The sequence below is a fragment of the Heteronotia binoei genome, chromosome 21 (genome assembly GCF_032191835.1).
Source record: "Heteronotia binoei isolate CCM8104 ecotype False Entrance Well chromosome 21, APGP_CSIRO_Hbin_v1, whole genome shotgun sequence".
Taxonomy (NCBI): domain Eukaryota; kingdom Metazoa; phylum Chordata; class Lepidosauria; order Squamata; family Gekkonidae; genus Heteronotia; species Heteronotia binoei.
Window position 1 is genome coordinate 5,405,705 of NC_083243.1, and position 23,313 is coordinate 5,429,017.

Below are 23,313 nucleotides of genomic sequence, written 5' to 3' on the forward strand. Positions count from 1 at the left end.
CCCCCATTCAACCAAAGGTTTACTTTCATTTTTATTTATTTATTTTTTATTTTATTTGATGGACTTATATCCCGCCCTTCTCACCGAAGTGTCTCAGGGCGGCTCACAACACAATGATTCATACAATTCCATTTAAAACATTTACAGATACAATAAAAGCATAGTTAATAAAACAAGATAAAATAAAGGCAGCGGTCTATAAGAGCATTTTGTTCCATCCAAAGATGTTCCATCCAAAATATCAGTTAGGTGTTATAGGCCTGCCGGAAGAGGGCTGTCTTGCAGGCCCTGCGGAACTGCCCTAGGTCCCGCAGGGCCCGCACCTCCTCCGGCAGCTGGTTCCACCAGTAAGGTGCCGCTGTTGAGAAGGCCCGATCCCTGGTGGATTTTAGGCGGGCCTCCTTTGGTCCAGGGACTACCAGCAGATTTTGTGAGCCGGAACGTAGTACTCTCTGGGGAACGTGTGGGGAGAGACGGTCCCTAAGGTAGGCAGGTCCTAGGCCATACAGGGCTTTTAAGAGAGTCAATGAATGTACTTTTAAGAGAGTCAATGAATATATATATATATTAAATTAAGTATATATAGCAAAGAACTAAGATTGCCAACTTTGAGTTGTGAAATTCCTGCAGATTTTGGGGGTGGGGGAAGGGGGAGGGCGGGGAGGGGAGGGGAGGGGCCTCAGCAGGGTGCAACGCCGTGAGGCCCACCATCCAAGGCAGCCATTTTCTCCAGGGGAGTGGACCTCTGTCACCTGGAAATCGGTTGTCACCCCAGCAGATCTCCAGGCACTTCAGGCAAAGCACCACTCCAGAAGATACTGTGTGGGGAGATGGCTGTCTTCCAGTTAAAGGCAGCATTTTGGACCCAGGAAGGTCACAGATGATGCTCTACTCATGGAGGCCTTCCTCCAATGCAAACATCTTCATGTGCAGACGTTTGCAGGTGACAAAGGGTGGTCTCCACAAAGCTTCACCTGCTGGCTTCCGCTAATCACACTGATATAACACCAGAGCATGTCAGGCTGTTTTTCCCCCAAAATCAGTTGGTAGCTTTGGTTGTGATGGAAGGTTCTAGTGATAGGAGGGGTTCTAGTGCCCTGGCCGCACTGGTGGACCTCCTGATGGCACATGGGTCTTTTGGCCACTGTGTGACGCAGAGTGTTGGACTGGATGGGCCATTGGCCTGATCAAACATGGCTTCTCTTATGTTCTTCTGTGACACAGAGTGTTGGACTGGATGGGCCATTGGCCTGATCCAACAGGGCTTCTCTTATGTTCTTCTGTGACACAGAGTGTTGGACTGGAGGGGCCATTGGCCTGATCCAACTTGGCTTCTCTTATGTTCTTATGTGACACAGAGTGTTGGACTGGAGGGCCACTGGCCTGATCCAACAGGGCTTCTCTTATGTTCTTATGTGACACAGAGTATTGGACTGGATGGGCCAGTGGCCTGATCCAACATGGCTTCTCTTACGTTCTTATGTGACACAGAGTGTTGGACTGGATGGGCCACTGACCTGATCCAACATGGCTTCTCTTATGTTCTTATGTGACACAGAGTGTTGGACTGGATGGGCCATTGGCCTGATCCAACATGGCTTCTCTTATGTTCTTATGTGACACAGAGTGTTGGACTGGAGGGGCCAGTGGCCTGATCCAACATGGCTTCTCTTATGTTCTTATGTGACACAGAGTGTTGGACTGGATGGGCCAGTGGCCTGATCCAACATGGCTTCTCTTACGTTCTTATGTGACACAGAGTGTTGGACTGGATGGGCCATTGGCCTGATCCAACATGGCTTCTCTTATGTTCCTATGTCTGGGGCAGTGATGCTCTGTCTTCCTGGTGCTTGGGGGGCACAGTGGGAGGACTTCTAGTGTCCTTGCTTCACTGATGGACCTTCTGATTGCACCTGGATTTTGGCCACTCTGTGATACAGAGTGCTGGACTGGATGCGCCATTTGCCTGATACAACATGGCTTCTCTTATGTTCTTAAGGTCAATTCCGTGTTAGCTGATCTTGACAAGAGAAGTTGGGATGCCAGTCCCATAAGAACCTATGTCTGTTTGTGCCTAAAGTGCCATCACAGTCACAAATGACTCATGGCAACCCAGCAAGGGGCTTTCAAGGCAAGGAAGAAGCAGAGGTGCTTTTCCGTTGCCTGCCTCTATGGAGTCTTCCTTGGTGGTCTCCCATCCAACTGATGTGCCTGTTGAGCTTCTGATATCTCATGAGGCTGGGCTACACCACGCTGCCTTCCCTCCCCCAAAAACTCAGCAAACAGTTTTTTACAAGTGGGAGACTATGTATGCTCATGTAAGATTATCACCCCTTCCCCCACCAGGCATGGCTTCTGTGCACTTTGGGTTTGTAACAAGGCGACAATCATCAGGTGAACCTTTTGTATATATAATCCCGGACTTGATCCCTAGCAATCTTTTGTAGTGTTGATTCTGTGCTGTGTTCAAGACACAGGAGCACGGACAGAATAAAAAGTTGGCATCCCTTGAATCATGGGGATATGTGACTTGCTCAGAGCCATCTTGCGTTTTCCAAAGAATGGAGCTCTCTGTGTATATCAATATAAGAACATAAGAGCCCACCCCTGCCTGGATCAGACCAGTGGTACAGCATCCTGTCCCAGACAGTGGCCAACCAGTTCCTCTGGAGGGCCAACAACAGGGCATGAAGGCCAAGGCCTTCATAAGAACATCAGAAGTGCCCTGCTGGATCAGACAAGCGAGGGTCCATCTAAGAACATAAGAGAAGCCATGTTAGATCAGGCCAATGGCCCATCCAGTCCAACATTCTGTGTCACACAGCGGCCAAATATATATATATATATATATATATATATATATATATATATATATATATATATATATATATATATATATATATACATACACACACACACACACACACACACACACTGTGGCTAATAGCCACTGATGGACCTCTGCTCCATATTTTTATCTAACCCCTTCTTGAAGGTGGCTATGCTTGTGGACGCCACCACCTCCTGTGGCAGTGAATTCCACATGTTAATCACCCTTTGGGTGAAGAAGTACTTCCTTTTATCCGTTTTAACCTGTCTGCTCAGCAATTTCATCGAATGCCCACGAGTTCTTGTATTGTGAGAAAGGGAGAAAAGTACTTCTTTCTCTACTTTCTCCATCCCATGCATTATCTTGTAAACTTCTATCATGTCACCCCGCAGTCGACGTTTCTCCAAGCTAAAGAGCCCTAAGCGTTTCAACCTTTCTTCATAGGGAAGGTGTTCCAGCCCTTTAATCATTTTAGTTGCCCTTTTCTGAACTTTCTCCAATGCTATAATATCCTTTTTGAGGTGCGGCGACCAGAACTGCACACAGTACTCCAAATGAGACCGCACCATCGATTTATACAGAGGCATTATGATACTGGCTGATTTGTTTTCAATTCCCTTCCTAATAATTCCCAGCATGGCGTTGGCCTTTTTTATTGCAAACGCACACTGTCTTGACATTTTCAGTGAATTATCTACCATGACCCCAAGATCTCTCTCTTGGTCTGTCTCTGCCAGTTCACACCCCATCAACTTGTATTTGTAGCTGGGATTCTTGGCCCCAATGTGCATTACTTTGCACTTGGCCACATTGAACCGCATCTGCCACGTTGACGCCCACTCACCCAGCCTCAACAGATCCCTTTGGAGTTCCTCACAATCCTCTCTGGTTCTCACCACCCTGAACAATTTAGTGTCATCCGCAAATTTGGCCACTTCACTGCTCACTCCCAACTCTAAATCATTTATGAACAAGTTAAAGAGGATGGGACCCAGTACCGAGCCCTGCGGCATCTAGTCCAGCATCCTGTCTCACACAGAGGACAGCAAGTTCCTATGGAGGGCCAACAACAGGGCAGAGAGGCCGAGGTCTTCATAAGAACATCAGAAGAGTCCTGCTGGATCAGACCAGTGAGGGTCCAGCCAGTCCAGCCTCTGCACACAGTGACCAACCAGTTCCTCTGGAGGGCCAACAACAGGGCATGGAGGCCGAGGCCTTTATAAGAACATCAGAAGAGCCCTGCTGCATCAGACCAGTGAGGGTCCATCTAGTCCAGCCTCCTCTCGGCCAACCAGTTCCTCTGGAGAGCCAACAACAGGCCATGGAGGCCGAGGCCTTTATAATAACATCAGAAGAGCCCTGCTGGATCAGACCAGTGAGGGTCCATCCAGTCCAGCCTCCTGTCTCACACAGAGGCCAACCAGTTCCTCTGGAGGGCCAACAACAGGGCAGAGAAGCCAAGGCCTTCATAAGAACACAAGAAGAGCCCTGTTGGATCAGACCAGTGAGGGTCCATCTAATCCAGCCTCCTGTCTCACACAGTGGCCAACCAGTTCCCCTGGAGGGCCAACAACAGGGCACAGAGGCCGAGGCCTTCATAAGAACATCAGAAGAGGCCTGCTGGATCAGACCAGCGAGGGTCCATCTAGTCCAGCATCAACATAGAGGGGGAAAAGAACACTCTGACTGGTGCGTGGTTTGTTGCCCCCATCACTGGAAACATACAGACCCTCCCCAGACTGGTTCAGCCTGGCCTTCTAAAGTTACCACAGGGAAATCCCTTATCTGATCTGCGGAACAAACCGGTGAGAGCCGGCAGAAAAACGCCAAAAGGTACAGGAACGCAGCCTGCCTGCCAGGAGAAAGGAAAAGTGAGCCAAGGGTGAGAGATTGTCTTCGGGGCTGGGAATTCAAAGCCGATTGTGCTGCAAAAAATAATTGCTCCAGCTCTTATAAATGCAACTTGCTGCACACAGTCATTAGGCGGGGGTGGGTGGGAATAACCTAGGGTCATCCATGGTATAATAAAGAAAAGCAATACATTATCCTCCTGGACAAACATATCAACTTTCACCACTACCAACACCCTTTTCTGAACGTGTGAAAAAAAATAAGAATATAAGATCATAAGGAGAGCCAATTCCTGACTGGATCAGACCAGTGGTCCAGCATCCTGCCTCACACAGTGGCCCCAACCAGTTCTTCCAACCAGGGCATGGAGGCCGAGGCCTTCATAAGAAGCCTGCTTGACCAGACCAGTGAGGGTCCATCTAGTCCAGCCTCCTGTCTCCCACAGTGGCCAACCAGTTCCTCTGGAGGGCCAACAACAGGGCAGAAACCTCCAAGGAAGGAGAACATAAGAACATAAGAGAAGCCATGTTGGATCAGGCCAATGGCCCATCCAGTCCAACACTCTGTGTCACACAGTGGCCAAAAAAATTATACACACACACACACTGTGGCTAATAGCCACTGATGGACCTCTGCTCCATATTTTTATCCAATCCCCTCTTGAAGCTGACTATACTCGTAGCCGCCACCATGTCCTGTGGCAGTGAATTCCACATGTTAATCACCTTTTGGGTGAAGAAGTACTTCCTTTTATCCGTTTTAACCTGACTGCTCAGCAATTTCATCGAATCCCCACGAGTTCTTGTATTGTGAGAAAGGGAGAAAAGGACTTCTTTGCCCCAAGCGTTTTAACCTTTCTTCATAGGGAAAGTGTTCCAACCCTTTAATCATTCTAGGAGAGCCCACCACCTCCCAAGGAGGAAGCCTGTTCCACTGAGGATCCACTCTAATGGTCAGGAAGTTCTTCCTAACGGCTGGAAGCTCTTTTGATTTAATTTCAACCCACTGGTTCTGGTCCTACCTTCTGGGGCCACACAATCCCCGGGCTGCGGACCAGTACTGGTCCGTGACCTGTTAGCATCCAGGCCGCAGAGTGAGGCAGAGACCTTTGCCTACTTCTCATTTAAGGACCCCCACGGGGGGGCCAGGATGAGGTGTGGGCATGGAGGCAGCCTAGAGCAGCAAAACCCCCAGCACCCCCACCGGTCCGTGCAAAAATTGTCTTCCACAAAACCAGTCCCTGGTGCCAAAAAGGCTGGGGGGGGGGGGCCTGTTCTAAGCGGCTCTTATGTTAATTGAGTAAGGCCACCCCTGATACATGGCAGCTTTTTCATATCACTGAAAGGATGCTAAAATGGATCTGAACCAATTAATAAAACACACTTGATCCACAGAAGTCTTTGGGAGAAAAGATATTTGAGCGTCGTCATGAATTCTAAACAGTAGGCAGTGTCTGCAATGGGAAAACCAGGAAGACGAATCCGGGGCTTTCATCCGTCGCGATCGGTGTCAAGTTATTAGGACTGAACGCTTCTCTCAAGGAGACTGCAGGCATTTTAAAAGTAGGTCATAAGCTGGATCTACATTTCGTGTGCAATTCAAGCTGGAGGTTTCAAAAGAAACGTCAAAATCTGCAGGTCTCACAGCCTCTGTGGCTTTTATCATAACCTGGAGAAAGTCTCCAAAGCTGCACAAGATTAAAGTCTCCGTTGCTGGGAAGGGGGGGGGGGGCCTTCTGGGAGTAGAAATTATAACAGCTCCAAAAAAAGGCTTTTAGCAGCCTAATGAGGAGGTTAATAACTTTTCTCATTTAACTTTCCTATGCAAGAAAGATGGTCGCTTTTTTCACCAGCAGTTAAATCAGCCGCAGGGGTTTTCTCAAATGTGACTAACCGAGAAGGCATCCCTAATTTTAGTTTCTGTGCCCTGCCACAATGGCCAAATGCCTCAAAGCTTCTGCAGGATCCAAGTGATTCACACAGCAGACCGAGCATTCCTAGTCTATTACAGTGGGACAATAACCACCTCTAATCCCAATTATATCCTTGTTAGTTCCACGCATATATAGTAGTTTGCCAAAGCTGCAAACCACGGAGAAATAAAACACCCAATGAAAAGGTCAACAAGAAAGCATTTTCAACACAAATTCATTAATTATTACCAACAAAAAAAAAGAGAGAGAAGGAAAATATGTGTATTGAATAAGGGGGGTTATAAAGCCCAGAGAATGGCAGGAAATGGGGAAAACGGGTCATTTTATGATGAAAATTCCTGGAGATTTGTGGAGAAGGGTTTGGGCAGGGCAGGGGAGGGGAGAGGGATATAATGCCATACAGTCTACCCTCCTCCAAAGCTGCCATTTTCTTCAGCACTCATCTTGGGTGTCTGGAGATGAGCTGTAATTGGAGGTCACCAGAGTCTGGAGTCTGACAACTCTGCTTCCATCTACATACAAATGGATACCAGAGTCATAAATAGCTTGGGAGGAAGGGAGGGAGGGAAGGAAGGAAGGATTCCCTGCCACAGCCAGCTTCAAGAGGGGACTGGATAAACATCTGGAGCAGAGGTCCATCAGTGGCTATTAGCCACCAGCGAGCCTGCAGCAGACGTGGACTATTGCACCCTTCTTAAATCTTCATTCGCGAAGCCAAGCCGAGAGAGATTGTTGGAACTCTATGTCTGGGGCAGTGACGCTCTGTATTCTCAGTGCTGGGGGTGGGGCACAGTGGGAGGGCTTCTAGTGTCCTGGCCCCGCTGGTGGACCTCGTATTGGCACCTGGTTTTCTTGGTCACTGTGTGACACAGAGTATTGGACTGGATGGGCCATTGGCCTGATCCAACATGGCTTCCCTTGTGTTCTTATGCCTGGGCCACTGATGTTCTGTATTCTTGGTGCTGAGAGGGGCACAGTGGGAGGGCTTCTAGTGTCCTGGCCCCACTGGTAGACCTCCTGATGGCACCAGGTTTTTTTGGCCACTGTGTGACACAGAGTGTTGGACTGGATGGGCCACTGGCCTGATCCAACATGGCTTCTCTTATGTTGAGAGGGAGGGAGGGAGGGAGGAAGGGAAGGGAAGGAAGGGAGGGAAGGAAGGGAGGAACGGAAGGAAGGGAAGGAAGGAAGGGCTGTCCCTTGATATGAGTTCTTTATTTTAATGATTTTTTAAAAAACAGAAAATCAGGACCAGACAGACCATTTTCTCCTTGGTTACTGAGAAAGAAGAAGAGCCACGCCACCAATCACTACGAATGTCACAGCTCAAGTGTTAGCTCTGTCGACTCTTCCTGCTTTCTAAAGCAAACAAGTCTTCTCTTCCTCGCCGCCACTGGGCACGGTTCACAGCAGCGGTGAGAAACAAAACCGCCCTTCCTTTCTGAAGCAGAGCCTATTGTGCTTCACAGCGACTTCAGACCCTGGCCTCTTACTCCATCTCACAGCCCCAGTTCCACGAGAAAATAAAGAAGGAAGTGGACAAAGGAAGATATGCGGCAGCAAGACGAACAGATCTGTGGTTAATCTAGAGCAGCGGTCCCCAACGTTTTTGGCATCAGGGACCGGTTTCGTGGAAGACAATTTTCCCACAGACCGGTGAGGGGGTATGCTTGGGTTCTTGCCACCCCAGGCTGCCCCCCTGCCCCGTCGCTGCCCCCCAGGGGGGGGTCTTTAAATGAGGGGCAGGCAAAGGTCACTGCCACAATGCCCCCTCTGCCCACTTGGGACCCAGGCGGGTGAATAAGGTGGTGCTTCGGAGAGAAGCCGCACTGCCTTTTTTGGTGAAAGGGGTGGTGGGGCTGCTCGGCCTCACTCTGCGGCCCGGTTGCTAACAGACCACGGACCGGACCTGCTCCATGGTCCAGAGACCCCTGATCTAAAGCAAAGAATTTAGCTAAGGAAGGTATAGGTATGGGAGTTTGCTCAAAGCTTCCAAGCCAGAAAAGATGCACGTCGTGGGTGTTCAGACAAGCCCTCCTGATCACCAAAGGTGATAAGATAGCGCAGGGTCACAGAGATAAGAGACAGAACGCAGCAGTGCAAAGGTCTTCGGTTAGCCCTCTATTATGCAGTGGGCTTAAAGCACTGAACATATGAAGAACATATGAAGCTGCCTTATACTGAATCAGACTCTTGGTCCATCAAAGTCAGTCTTGTCTTCTCAGACTGGCAGCGGCTCTCCAGGGTCTCAAGCTGAGGTTTTTCACACCTATTTGCCTGGACCTTTTTAGCTGGAGATGCCAGGGATTGAACCTGGGACCTTTTGCTTACCAAGCAGATGCTCGACCACTGAGCCACCGTCCCTCCCCTAAAGAGGCAACAGCTCTTTATTCTGGGCAGCACGGTGAGGGTTGCTCTCAACAAGACTTCTCAAAGCTCTCGCGCAAGCTTGCCATTGGTTCGTTTAAAACAGGCAGGGGTCTGTGATTGGTGTAAGGCAGCAGGTATTTGGATCCCACTACCCATCGTTCTCCACTCCCCAAGCTCCGCTCCCCTGGCTCTAATGAGCCGGCAGGAATCACATCTTTTAAGGCACATGCGTAACACCCTCCATGACTCAGTGGGAACCCATCAGCACTAAAGCTGCTACAACTTTTTTCAACCCTCACCTGGACAGCCCCAGGCTAGCCCAATTTGTCCTATCTGGGACGCTAGGCAGGGCTGGCCACGGTTAGTAAGAACATAGGAGAAGCCATGTTGGATCAGGCCAAAAAGGATATCATAGCATTGGGAAAAGTCCAGAAGAGGGCAACTAGAACGATTAAAGGGTTGGAACACTTTCCCTGTGAAGAAAGGTTAAAACGCTTGGGGCTCTTTAGCTTGGAGAAACGTCGACTGAAGGGTGACATGATAGAGGTTGACAAGATGATGCATGGGATGGAGAAGGGAGGGAAAGAAGTCCTTTTCTCCCTTTCTCACAATACGAGAACTCGTGGGCATTCGATGAAATTGCTGAGCAGTCAGTTAGAACGGATAAAAGGAAGTCCTTCACCTAAAGGGTGGAATTTGCTGCCACAGGAGATGGTGGCAGCTACAAGCATAGCCAGCTTCAAGAGGGGAATGGATAAGCATCTGGAGCAGAGGTCCATCAGTGGCTATTAACCACAAAGTACTGATGGAATCCTCTGTCTGGGGCAAGTGATGCTGTGTATTCTTGGTGCTTGGGGGGGCACAGTGTGAGGGCTTCTAGTGTCCTGGCCCCACTGGTGGACCTCCTGATAGCGCCTGGTTTTTTTGCCCACTGTGTGACACAGAGTGTTGGACTGGATGGGCCATTGGCCTGATCCAACATGGCTTCCCTTATGTTCTTACGTCAAGGAAGTCCCAGGCTGCTATGCAAAGGCAATGTCATATGAACATATAAAGCCGCCTTATACTGAATCAGTCAGTCTTGTCTCCTCAGACTGGCAGCAGCTCTCCAGGATCTCAAGCTGAGGTTTTCCACACCTATTTGCCTGGACCCTTTTTAGTTGGAGATGCCGGGGATTGAACCTGGGACCTTCTGCTTACCAAGCAGATGCTCTACCACCGAGCCACCGTCCCTCCCCAAACCACCTCTGAACATCTCTTGCCTTGAAAACGCTGTGGGGATGCCAAAAGTTGGTTATGACTTGGGGGCACCTTCCACCACCAGCCCTGACTTGGATGTTTCAGGCTAGTTCAATCTTGTCAGACCTGATAAGCTAAGCAGGGTCAGTCCCACTAAATACTTAAGATGGGAGACCCACGGAGGAAGTCCTGGATTGTTATGCAGAACCGGGCAATAGCAAACCACTTCTGAACGTCTCTTGCCTTGAAAACCCCAAGCATCTCTACAGGCTGGCTTTGCGTTAACACTTCCCAACAGTGCCGCAGTCCTCTTCCAAGACAACCACCACTAGTTTTCACATACAGAGTTTGGAGAACAAAGCCTAGCCCTGGATGCTTCTGCTCTGTAGCCCCGAACCTATGGAACCAACTTCCAGAGGAAATGCGGGCCCTGCGGGACCTTGAACAATTCCGCAGGGCCTGCAAGACCTTCCTCTTCCGACTGGCTTTCGCTGACGTAGAAAGAAATTGCTAATGATTACCGCCATCATAAAGAACAAATAGCATTAGCACTTTTAGCAATTTAATTAATTAATTTTAAACTTATCAGAATTTTAATGTTAATGTTTAATGTAACTTTGTCTTTTGTATAATGGAAATTTGAATGATGTTGTTAGCCGCCCTGAGCCTGCTCCGGCGGGGAGGGCGGGATATAAATAAAATTATCCATCTATCTATCTATCTATGCTTCTGAAGTAACAAACTTCAGCCAGTACAGGGATATAACGAAAGCTAATTTTGGAAACAGAGGTTTACAGAAGAAACAATAAAGCGCAGAAGAATAGATGCTTTCAAGCTGTGGTGCTGGAGAAGAATCTTGAGAGTCCCCTGGACTGCAAGAAGATCCAGTCAGTCCTAATGGAAATCAACCCAGACTGCTCCCTGGAAGGTCAGATGCTGAAGTTGAAGCTCAAAGACTTTGGCCACCCAATGAGAAGGGAGCCCTCACTGGAGAAGACTCTTGAGAGTCCCTTGGACTGCAAGAAGATCCAATCAGTCAGTCCTAAGGGAAATCAACCCAGACTGTTCCCTCGAAGATCAGATGCTGAAGCTGAAGCTCAAATACTTTGGCCACCCAAAGGGAGCCCTCACTGGAGAAGATCCTGATGCTGGGAAAGACAGAAGGCAAAAGAAGAAGGGGATGGCAAAAGAGGAGATGGCTGGACAGCGTTACTGATGTAATTAACATGAATTTGAGCAGACTTCGGAGGCTGGTGGAAGACAGGAGGGCCTGGCGTGACTTAGTCCATGGGGTCGCAAAGAGTCGGACTTGACTGTGCGACTGAACAACAACAAAGTTATGGTGGGCAACTATTAACCAAGGAGGTTTTTTTGCTCTCATTCTGAACCTCGGCACCCACAGCTTCAGCTGCAACACTGTTTTTAAGTACAAAGACAACAAAAGACCATGAATCGGGAAGCTCTCCTGTCTTTGAATATCTTCCAACAGGTATGTGTTCTGAGTTGTGAAGGGGCTCACATCCAGCGTTCCCTCTAAGCTGAGTTAGTGTGAGCCAGCCCACCATTTTTTGGCCTCCAGCTCACACATTTTTGTCTTGGCTCAGGAAAAATGGCCCCAGAGCAAACTAATTTATGCAGTAGATCACAACTTTAATGCCAGTAGCTCATGAAGTAAAATTTTTGTTCACAAGACTCCACAGCTTAGAGCAGCGATGTCAAACATGAGGCTAGGGGGTCGAATCAAACCCCTGAGCAACTGGCTGTCATCTGCTTCCTTCTCCCTCACTCTTACTTCCTTCTGCATAACAGCTTGCTTTGCAAGATTTGCTCAACTGCACAGGAGCTACAGAACAAAACCTCTATTTACTCCATTGGCTGAGGCTCCTCCTTTGGGGAGGGAGCGGGGGGAGGCAGAGCTTGCTTTGCCAGGCTTTCTCAATCACACAGCAGAGCTACTGAGCCAAGCCTCTCTTCCTTTTGTTGGCTGAGGCTCCCTCCTGGTCCCCTGGGGAAGGAAGGAAAGAGCCAGGGCTTTCTTTGCCCGGTTTCCTGGATCCCATGGGAGAAATACAAAGAAAACACCTTTAAGACCAATGAGTGCTAATGTTTTTAAACATGTTTTATTTTAAGTTTAAAACAATAATCTTTGTGTTTGTCTGTGTCCTTTATAAGAACATAAGAGAAGCCATGTTGGATCAGGCCAACGGCCCATCCAGTCCACTGTGTATCACACAGTGGCCAATAATTTTTATATATATACACACACACACTGTGGCTAATATCCACTGATGGACCTCTGCTCCATATTTTTATCTAACCCTCTCTTGAAGCTGGCTATGCCTGTAGCCGCCACCACCTCCTGTGGCAGTGAATTCCACATGTTAATCCCCCTTTGGGTGAAGAAGTACCTCCTTTTATCCGTTCTAACCCGACTGCTCAGCAATTTCATCGAATGCCCACGAGTTCTTGTATTGTGAGAAAGGGAGAAAAGTATTTCTTCCTCTACCTTCTCCATCCCATTTATAAAGTTTATTTCTCTGCTACCTGATCTTAAATAGGAACACGCATGGCCTTGCCCAACGACGTCTCATTTATGTCAGATCCAGCCTTCGCAACAAATGAGTTTGACACCCCAGTTCTAAAGGTTTGCTTCTAGTGTTAAATAAAATCCTACAGGCCTGTTAACATGGTTATGAGGCAGCTCGGGGTGTAACCGCTCTGGAGCCCTTCACGGATGAAGAATCCATGAACAGACTTCCCAATTCCCATTTTGGCCTCTCTAAATACAAAGGAAGCTTTCTTCTCTAAAATTCCACCTGCAGATGTCGACCGCAAAAAAGAAGACGCGCTCTCCTTTAAAAGATCTAACTTATTCCAAAAAAATTACAGCCAAATGAGTATTACCGCACACGGGGTGGTCGTGGGATAAACTGCCGCCGTCCTACAACGAAAGGCTTTAACCCGCATTGGGATTTTTAAAAACATCTCAGGGCCAAGAACAATCCAGTCGGCATTTTCTCCGCTCCTTTGGAAACCAGCAAGGTCTCAGAGGCTCAGGGAAGCCAGGTCGGCATTTCTGACTTTAGGAACAAAAGTGGGAATTGCTCAGTTTTAGAAAGGAAAAGCTACGCCGACATATTATCTGGGGAAAGGCAACGCAGGGAATGCATGATAATAGGAAACTCACACACCAAGGGAGAGGGGAAAGCAGACGGGTCGATGTCGACAAGGGAACCCGGGTAGAAACAAAAGCGCAAACTGCAAGTCGGCTGAATAAGGGCAAAATCTACTTATCTGTGTTTTTTCCTAATAAAACAAATTAAATCAACCCACTGGAAACACTGAAAAATGGAACGATTACTCCAGCTGGGCAGCCGTGTTGGTCTGAAAGCAGCAGAACAAAGTAAGAGTCAAGTGCACCTTTAAAACCACAAAATGTTATTCAGAATGGAAGCTTTCGTGTGCTCCAAGCACACTTCGTCAGACGAGGAATCAGGCACAGCGAGCAGAGCTGCGTACAGCTGGAAGGCAGCGGTTTCAAATGCAGACTGGTACAAATTTAAGATCCAAAGACAGAATAGTAAAATTAACAAATTGAGCAAACCTCTGATATGGGTAGCATGAGCATGAGAAAGCGATAAAACAGTAATATGCCAAAATGTGAGAATGTCTGTTAATCACTCTATTGCTACCCAGATCAAAGGCTTGCTCAATTTGTTAATTTTACTATTCTGTCTTTGGATCTTAAATTTGTACCATTCTGCATTCGAAACCACTGCCTTCCAGCTATACACAGCTCTCCTCAATGTATCTGATTCACTGCCCCTGATTCCTCGTCCGATGAAGTGTGCATCATTAGGAGAGCCAGTTTGGTGTAGTGGTGAAGTGTGCGGACTCTTATCTGGGAGAACTGGGTTTCATTCCCCACTCCTCCACTTGCACCTGCTGGCATGGCCTTGGGTCAGCCATAGCTCTGGCAGAGGTTGGCCTTGAAAGGGCAGCTGCTGTGAGAGCCCTCTCCAGCCCCACCCACCTCACAGGGTGTCTGTTGTGGGGGAGGAAGGGAAAGGAGATTGTAGGCCGCTCTGAGACTCTGACCTTGAAAGGGCAGCTTCTGAGAGAGCCTCTCAGCCCCACCCACCTCACAGGGTGTCTCCTGTGGGGGAGGAAGGGAAAGGAGATTGTAGGCCGCTCTGAGACTCTTCGGAGTGGAGGGTGGGATAGAAATCCAATATCATCTTCTTCTTCTTCCTAGAGCACACGAAAGCTTACATTCCGAATAAAACCTTTCTGGAACAATTACTATTTAAGAAGCCAATTTAAATAGGGCAAAGGGAGAGTGTGTTTCATTTGTAATTTCGTCCTGAATTGTTTTCCTGTAAAATCTCCATTGGCCTTCAAGCCGAAGACATAATGCCTCGGTTTGAGTTATTTATACATTCCCCCCCCCCCCCAAAAAAAAAAATGCTGCCATCTCATACTGGATGAGGATCAAGCTGCTTGCTTGGGAGTGGTGTTTCAGCAGTGGCAGCAACCAGGGAACTAGATAGTGTGAGCTGATCCGTAAAGGGCTGTGGTGAGTGAACAATCTCACCTCTGGGCAACAGACTGTCTACAAGTCCCCTTGGGTCTCTTCCAACCCCATAACTACATAGCAAGGGGGGGGGGAATTTGCTCCGAGTGTTTAGGTCAGAGGTCACCAATCTGCTCCAAGACAGTTTGGGTCAGAGGTTGCCACTGTAGTGCCAACCTTTCCTAGTGCCCACCAAGTGTTTCTAGAATGTGGGTGGGGCCAGGTGAGGCTTTTGCCAGCAAGGATTCAGATTCGCTTTGCAGATTTTTTTTTTAAATAGCTTTTATTGTAGCTGCCAAGTCAGCACAGGGTAAGCGCTGGCAGCCATTTTGTGGCTGGCTCAACTCCTGTGCCCACAGACCAGGGGTGGAATTCTAGCAGGAGCTCCTTTGCATATTAGGCCACCCACCCCTGATGTAGCCAATCCTCTAGGAGCTTACAAAAAAGAGCCCTGTAAGCTCTTAGAGGATTGGCTACATCAGGGGTGGGTGGCCTAATGTGCAAAGGAGCTCCTGCTAGAATTCCAGCCCTGCCACAGACTCAGAAAGCTTGGGGAACCCTGGCTTAGGTTCTCATCAGCGAGCACCTGGTCCTTTCTGGTGGTCCACTTCTGAATGTCCCCTCCCTACACACACACACTCTTTGGAACCAGGATTCAGTCACTGCAGTTAATCTAATCCAGTTTGGTGTAGCGGTTAAGTGCGCAGAGTCTTATCTGAGAGAACCAGGTTTGATTCCCCACTCTTCCACTTACACCTGCTGACATGGCCTTGGGTCAGCCATAGCTCTCACAGGAGTTGTCCCTGAAAGGGCAGCTGCTGGGAGAGCTCTTTCGTCCCCACCCACCTCACAGGGTGTCTGTTGTGGGGGGAGAAGACATGGGAGATTGTAAGCCGCTCTGCGCCTCTGAGTTCAGAGAGAAGGGCGGGGTATAAATCTGCAGTCGTCTTCTTCTATGGATCTCCTTGCATGCAAAGTCCTGAGTGAAACCACGACTGAATCGTTGAACAAACAGCAAAAAAGAGTCAAGTGGCACCTTTAAGACCAACTTAGTTTTTATTCAGAACGTAAGCTTTTGTGTGCTCTCTAAAAAAAAAGAAAAAAGAAAGCTTACGTTCTGAATAAAAACTAAGTTGGTCTTAAAAGTGCCACTTGACTCCTGTTTTGTTCTACTACTTCAGACCTACACGGCTGCCTGCTTGGATCTATCAGCACAAAAGGGTGTTAGAGGCAAATTCAGGCTGCCCTTGATGACTTAAAACTCAGCATTCATATCTGTTTTTCTCCTCTCCAAGCCGAAACCCTCGTCCCCAACAGCAATACCTGACACAAGGAGTTAACAGTTTCAGTAAACCATGGTGTTAATGACCTTTCTGCAGTCTGTGACAGAAATGCCACAGCTATTTTTCACTCCTTGGACATTGAGGATCCACAGTGAATGAGATAGTAAAAATTCAAAATTTTAACTTAAACTGACATTTGAGCCACTGAAGCTCCATTGAGCAGACCGGTGAACTTTAACTAGTCCTTGAATGAAAGGTCACATGGCCTCTTTAAATGGCACAACCTAATTAGAAAACAGAGCCGGGAGACTTTGTCCCTATCCACATCTCCCTCTTTGATTTACAACTGACCAAAGTGAGAACATAAAGAACAAAAAAGAGAAGCCCTGTTGGATCAGGCCAATGGGCCATCCAGTCCAACACTCTGTGTCACACATAACAACATAAGAGAAGCCATGTTGGATCAGGCCAGTGGCCCCTCCAGTCCAACACTCTGCGTCACATAAGAACATAAGAGAAGCCCTGTTGGATCAGGCCAGTGGCCCTTCCAGTCCAACACTCTGTGTCACATTAGAACATAAGAGAAGCCCTGCTGGATCAGACCAATAGCCCATCCAGTCCAACACTCTGTGTCACAGAAGAACATAAGAGAAGCTATGTTGGATCAGGCCAGTGGCCCCTCCAGTCCAACACTCTATGTCACACATAAGAACATAAGAGAAGCCCTGTTGGATCAGGCCAATGACCCCTCCAGTGCAACACTCTGTGTCACACATAAGAGAAGCCATGTTGGATCAGGCAAATGGCCATCCAGTCCAACACTCTATGTCACACCTAAGAACATAAGAGAAGCCCTGTTGGATCAGGCCAGTGGCCCCTCCAGTCCAACACTCTGTGTCACACATAAGAGAAGCCATGTTGGATCAGGCGAATGGCCATCCAGTCCAACACTCTATGTCACACCTAAGAACATAAGAGAAGCCATGTTGGATAAGGCCAGTGGCCCCTCCAGTCCAACACTCTATGTCACACATAAGAACATAAGAGAAGCCATGTTGGATAAGGCCAGTGGCCCCTCCAGTCCAACACTCTATGTCACACATAAGAACATAAGAGAAGCCCTGTTGGATCAGGCCAGTGGCCCCTCCAGTCCAACACTCTGTGTCACATAAGAACATAAGAGAAGCCATGCTGGATCAGGCCAATGGCCCATCCAGTCCAACACTCTGTGTCACATAAGAACATAAGAAGCTCTGTTGGATCAGGCCAATGGCCCCTCCAGTCCAACACTCTGCGTCACACAGTGGTCAAAACCCAGGGGCCATCAAGAGGTCAACCAGCAAGGCCAGAACTCCAGAAATCTTCCCACTGTTGTCCCCTCAAGCACCAAGAAGGCAGAGCATCACTGCCCCAGACATAAGAATGTAAGAGAAGCCATGTTGGAACAGGCCAGTGGCCCATCCAGTCCAACACTCTGTGCCACACATAAGAACACAGGGGAAGCCATGTTGGATCAGGCCAATGGCCCATCCAGTCCAACACTCTGTGTCACAGAAGAACATAAGAGAAGCCATGTTAGATCAGGCAAATGGCCCATCCAGTACAACACTCTGTGTCACATAAGAACATAAGAGAAGCCCTGTTGGATCAGACCAGTGGCCCATCCAGTACAACACTCTGTGTCACATAAGAACATAAGAGAAGCCCTGTTGGATCAGGCCAGTGGCCCATCCAGTCCAACACTCTGTGTCACATAAGAACATAAGAGAAGCCCTGTTGGATCAGGCCAATGGCCCCTCCAGTCCAACTCTGTGTCACACAGTGGCCAAAAAAAAATGATATATATGTGTGTGTGTATGTGTATGTATGTGTATATATATATACACACACACACACACATATACACACTGTGGCTAATAGCCACTGATGGACCTCTGCTCCTTATTTTCATCTAACCCCCTCTTGAAGCTGTCTACAATTTTGTGTCCTCTGCAAACTTGGACACTTCACTGCTCACTCCCAACTCCATCTAATTGCCTTCCTTCCTTTGTTCCTTCCTTCCTACTTTGCGGCTCTCAAATATCTGATGCTCATGTCTTGTGGCTCTCAAACATCTGACATTGATTCTATGTGTCTCTTGTATTAAGCAAGTTTGGCCACCCCTGCCACTACCATGACCTTTGGGACATTCTCAGGCTTTTTTTTGGTAGCAGGAACTCCTTTGCACAGTAGGCCACACTCCCCTGATGCAGCCAATCCTCCAAGAGCTTAGAGGGCTCTCAGTACAGAGCCTTCTGGAAGCTCCAGGAGGATTGGCTACATCAGGGGTGTGTGGCCTAATGTGCAAAGGAGTTCCTGCTACAAAACAAAGCTCTGTGATCGTGGCTCTCCGTGCATTACTGCATTAAATATACGCCCCCAAGTCACTTTAAAGGCAATTACCTGCATGGCGTCTTCATTGAGGCCAAAGTACAGCTTTGTCCAAAGGCCGGTGGTGTCAGGTGCCTTCGCCAGGTGAATGGCAGCATTATCTAACGACACGCTGATGCTAGTTTCGGGAGAAGTCAGTTTATTTTCAGCAGGAAGCTGCAAGAAGAGGGCGTACGAAACCGAGTCTTTGCTGGCAAAGCTAACCCTGTAGTGATGTGCGCCAACCTCCCCTTTGAGGCTCTGGGGATCGATGCCCTGCACTTGCAAGAGTAGCACCAGGGCCTCTTCATCCTGAGTGCACTGGAAAGGAGGGCACAGGGTGGGAATTGAGCTGCTGGGGGGCAAGGGAGAGACAAGGCTGCCCAGAGGGCTCAAGGCAGGCTCCGGGTCAACACCAAGGTCTGTCCCGGAGAGCAGAGGGGGGCCCGGAGGGCTGTTTGTGGCACCCACGGCAGTCACAGAAAGATCTGTGGAGGGAGAACACACTGGTGCTACAGGGTGGCTGCAGTTACTGGGGTGCTGGGTGCCATCTGTACCGGTGCAGGTTTCCAGATTCTGATGCGGGTGGGAGCCATTGTGGCATTCTTTGGCCACAGGGTGATCAGAGCTGGTACCCCCGAGTTGTATAGAAGGGGTGGATGCATCATCAAGTTCTGACGAGGGCACAGCATTGGCATCCCCCGGGCCCTGCTTAAGATCCATGTCAGTGCCAGGCTTCATTTGAACGACAGCAGGGTCAAGGCACGCTGGACGCTCCACACTGTTGCCCACACACACCTCGGGAGCAAGGAAAACGCACTCAGACTCATGGCTCTTGTTGTCTGTTGCACCTTCCGGGGCACCTGAAGCGTTCCCGTTGGCGGCGTCTAAAAGCACCCGACGGTTAGTCTCAGCGAGCCCCGGGGTGGCACCCAGGCGGTCGTCAAGAGGCGATTCTCCCCGCGGTCTGCTCGTCCCGGTTGCCCCCGGACCGCTTTGGTCAGCGCACACCGGAAGCTCCACGTGGTTTGTCCCCACCGGAAGTTCCATGGCGTTTGTCCCCACGTGGGCAGCAGAGCAAAGCTGCTGGCCAGGGCTGGATCGCTCGGGAAGAGGGTCAGCCGGGGCGGCGCAGGAGGAAGGCGAGTCGCCGCTGCCGCTTCCCGGAGGTTCCTCCTCCTCCGCTGCAGGCCCGGGCAGGAAGGCGGGCTGCGGGGGCCGCAAGACGGGCAAGGTGACCACGAGGCGCCGCTTGGCCTTGTCGAAGGCGGCCCTGCCGGCGTCCTCGTCCACGGGGTAGGGCAGACGGAGGCGGAGGCTGTAGGCGGGCCGGCGGGAGTCGAGGCGCAGCTCCTTTCCGCGGACCTCCAGCTGGGCCTGGGCGGCGGAGGAGAGCAGCGGCAGCTCGACGGTCACCTCCAGCTCGCGGGGCACGGGGCTGGGCGCCGAGTCGCGGCTGTGGCGGTAGTCCTGGAGGTCGACGTAGGAGCGCTGGCGGAGGGTCCAGCGCGGAGTGGCGGCGGCGGGGACCGGCTCCGGGGGCGGCGAGTCCGGATCCCGCGGGGCCGCTGGGGGCGGGTAGGCGTAGGGGGTGGGGAAGGGCGGCAGCGGCGAGCCCCCTCCTCCTTCCCCTTCTTTTTCTTTCCCTCCTCCTTTTTCTTTCCCTCCTTTTTCTTTTCTTCCTCCTTTTTCTTTCCCTCCTTTTTCTTTCCTTTCTCCTTTTTCTTTCCCTCCTTCTTTTTCCCCTTTTTCTTCTTTTTCTTTCCCTCCTCCTTTTTCTTTCCTTCCTCCTTTTTCTTTTTCTTTCCCTCCTCCTCCTTCTTCTTCTTCTTCTTCTTCTTCTTCTTCTTCTTCTTCTTCTTCTTCTTCTTCTTTCCCTCCTCCTTCTTTTTCTTCCCCTCCTTTTAATTCCTCTTCTTCTTCCCCTCCTTCTTCTTCTTCCCCTCCTCCTTCTTCTTCCCCTCCTTCTTCTTTTTCTTCTCCCCCTCCTTCTTCTTTTTCTTCCTCTTCTTCTTTTTCTCCTCCGCCTCCCGCCGGCGCCGGGAGCCCCCCGGGGAGCGGCGTGCGGAGCAGCGAGGCCCGGGGCACCCCCTTGTACTTGGCGCCCTTGAGGCGGCGGGCGTTGGCGCGGTCGAGGCCGGGCTGGAAGCGCTTCTGCACGGCGTCGAGGGCCGTGTCGTGGAGGAGGCTGCGGAAGCGGGGCGAGCGGCGGGCCAGGCGCAGGGCGTCGGGGTGGAAGAGGACGTCGTAGACGGGCAGGCGGCGGCCGCCCTTGGCCAGCTCCTCGCGGCCCGGGGGGAGGCAGTGCGGGAGGCTCCAGCGGCTCCCTCCGGGCTCGGGGCGGGCCTCGGGGCGGCCCACGCGGGGGTGGCCGCAGATGTTGAGGTAGCAGCGGCGGGCGCCGGCCTGGCTGGTCCGCAGCACCCAGCCGGGCTCCGGGTGGAGGAAGTGGGCCTCGACGCCCCGCTGCCGCTCCAGCGCCACCACCTCGGCCTCGTAGATGGCCCGCTGCGCCGGGTCGGCCAGCTCGGCCGCGTACTCGCCCCACAGGCGCCGGAACTCCTCGTCCGCGAAGGCCCGCCGCAGCCGCTCCACCTCCTCGCCCGAAAGCTCCAGCTCCTCCAGGCCAGACGACGACGACGCCATGGCGGCTCCCGCGGCCCGGCCGGCTGGGGAACGGTCGCCTTGGAGACGGAGCCCAACGAGGCGGCGGCGTTGCTAGGGAGACGGGGCTGAAACAAGATGGCCGCGGCGGCGTTGCTAGGGAGACGGGGCTGAAAACAAGATGGCCGCGGCGGCGTTGCTAGGGTGACGGACAAACGCAGGCCTTCTACTTGGTGTGGAGGGTCCCCGATCCCCAGTTGGGTAACAACTGAAATTAAACCACTGCCTTACTTATATATTGTGTAACTTATTAATGTGTTTTAATTCCTAATTTTATTGTTGGAGTTTTTATGTTGTGAGCCGCCCTGAGCCCACTTTGGTGGGGTAGGGCGGGATATAAATCGAATTAAATAAATAAATAAATAAATGCAAATTATTGCTCCACAGTTATGTCTTATATCTTGTTCAGGTATTCTTCACCAAGATTCTAACCAACGTCCATGAATACAACACAACTCCAAATACAAATTAATTTGCAGTTGCTGCAATGGTACCAAAGTTACCCACTTCAGCTGGATAACAACTGAAATAAACCACTGCCTTACATTATATTGCAAATAATTGCTCCACAGATATTTCTTATATCTTGTTCAGGTATTCTTCACCAAGATTCTAACAAACGTCCATGAATACAGCACAACTCCAAATACAAATTAATTTGCAGTTGCTGCAATGGTACCAAAATTACCCACTTCAGCTGGGTAACAAAGGAAATAAACCACTGCCTTACATTATATTGCAAATAATTGCTCCACAGATATCTCTTATATCCTATTGAGTTATTCTTCACTAAGATTCTTACAAATGTCCATGAATACAGCACAACAAATACAAATTAATTTCCAGTTTCTGTGATGGTACCAAAGTCCACTGTATCCTTTCGTTGATAAAACGTGTGCAGTACCAATAAATGTGCTGCTTCTTGCTCGGGTAGCAGTCCGAAATCCAACAGGCAAAAGCGCACGTGGCATGTTATGTCTCTTCAGTTTGCACGAGAACCATTTGTGCAACCTGAAGAGACATAAGAACATAAGCCATGTTGGATCAGGCCAATGGCCCATGCAGTCCAACACTGTGTCACACAGTGGCCAAGAACATAAGAAAAGCATTCAGTAGAAGGGTGAATGAAACACGAACTGAACCTAGGACCCATGTCACTGCACCTCTTGGATTTCAGACTGCTACCCACGCAAGAAGTAGCACATTTATTGCTACTGCACATGTCTATAAACAAAAGGATACAGACCATTACAGCAATTGGAAATTAATTTGTATTTGAAGTTGTGCTGTATTCTTGGACACTTGTAAGAACTTTGGTGAAGAATACATGAATAGGATATAGGAAATATCTGTGGAGCAATTATTTGCAATATATAAGTGACACAGTGGTTTATTTCAGTTGTTACTAATCAGTACACTGGTTTCTGGTTTTGCTTAATCCCCAGTTGGGGGGAGGGGATCCCCCAGTTTGGAGGCTCTCCCCACCCCGCTTCAGGGTCACCAGAAAGCAGTGTGGGGAAGAGGGAAACGTCTGCTGGGCACTCTATGCTGCAGACTGACTCCCATAATGGAGAATTGATCTGCAGGTATCTGTGAGGGCTGTTTTTTGAGGCAGAGGCCCCAAATTTGCAGCTTAGCATTCGCTGCCTCTCCTCAGAACACCCCCCAACTTTTAAAAAGATTGGACCAGAGGGTCCGATTCTAGGAGGCCCCAAGTAAGGTGCCCCTATCCTCCATTGTTTTCAAATGGAGAGAAGGTATTTAAAAGGCATGCAGCCCCTTTCAGTGTGATGGCCAGAACTCCCCTTCGGAGTTCAGTCATGCTTGTCAACCCTTTCTCCTGGCTCCACCCCCAAAGTCCCCCAATATTTCTGGAGTCAGACCTGGCAACCCTAGGAGGGCGCAGTGAATAAATAGCAAATCGTCTTCCAGAGTTCTTTGCTGGTTGGTGCTAGTCATAACATGAAATTACTTATAGCGGTCATTTCTAAACACATTTCTAAACACTTTGCTGGTTGGTGCTAGTCATAACATGAAATTACTTATAGCGGTCATTTCTAAACACATTGCAATGGCACAAAACTCCAGGTGAGATCTTACCAGAGCAGAGTAAAGCGATACCATCACATCACGTGATCTGGACACTAGACTTCTGTTGATA

General features: G+C 49.6%; 1 protein-coding gene across 1 annotated transcript in view; it reads right to left on the reverse strand.

Moving 5' to 3' along the window:
- The window catches only part of DNAAF2 (dynein axonemal assembly factor 2), a 31,904-nt gene extending 10,770 nt beyond the window's left edge, over positions 1-21,134 (reverse strand). The window contains exons 1-2 of the mRNA XM_060261397.1: positions 20,516-21,134; positions 18,522-20,122 (exon numbers count right to left, since the gene is read on the reverse strand). Coding sequence (XP_060117380.1) covers positions 18,522-20,122; positions 20,516-21,134 — 2,220 coding nt within the window. The remainder of the gene's footprint in view (positions 1-18,521; positions 20,123-20,515) is intronic.
- Positions 21,135-23,313: the final 2,179 nt, after the last annotated feature.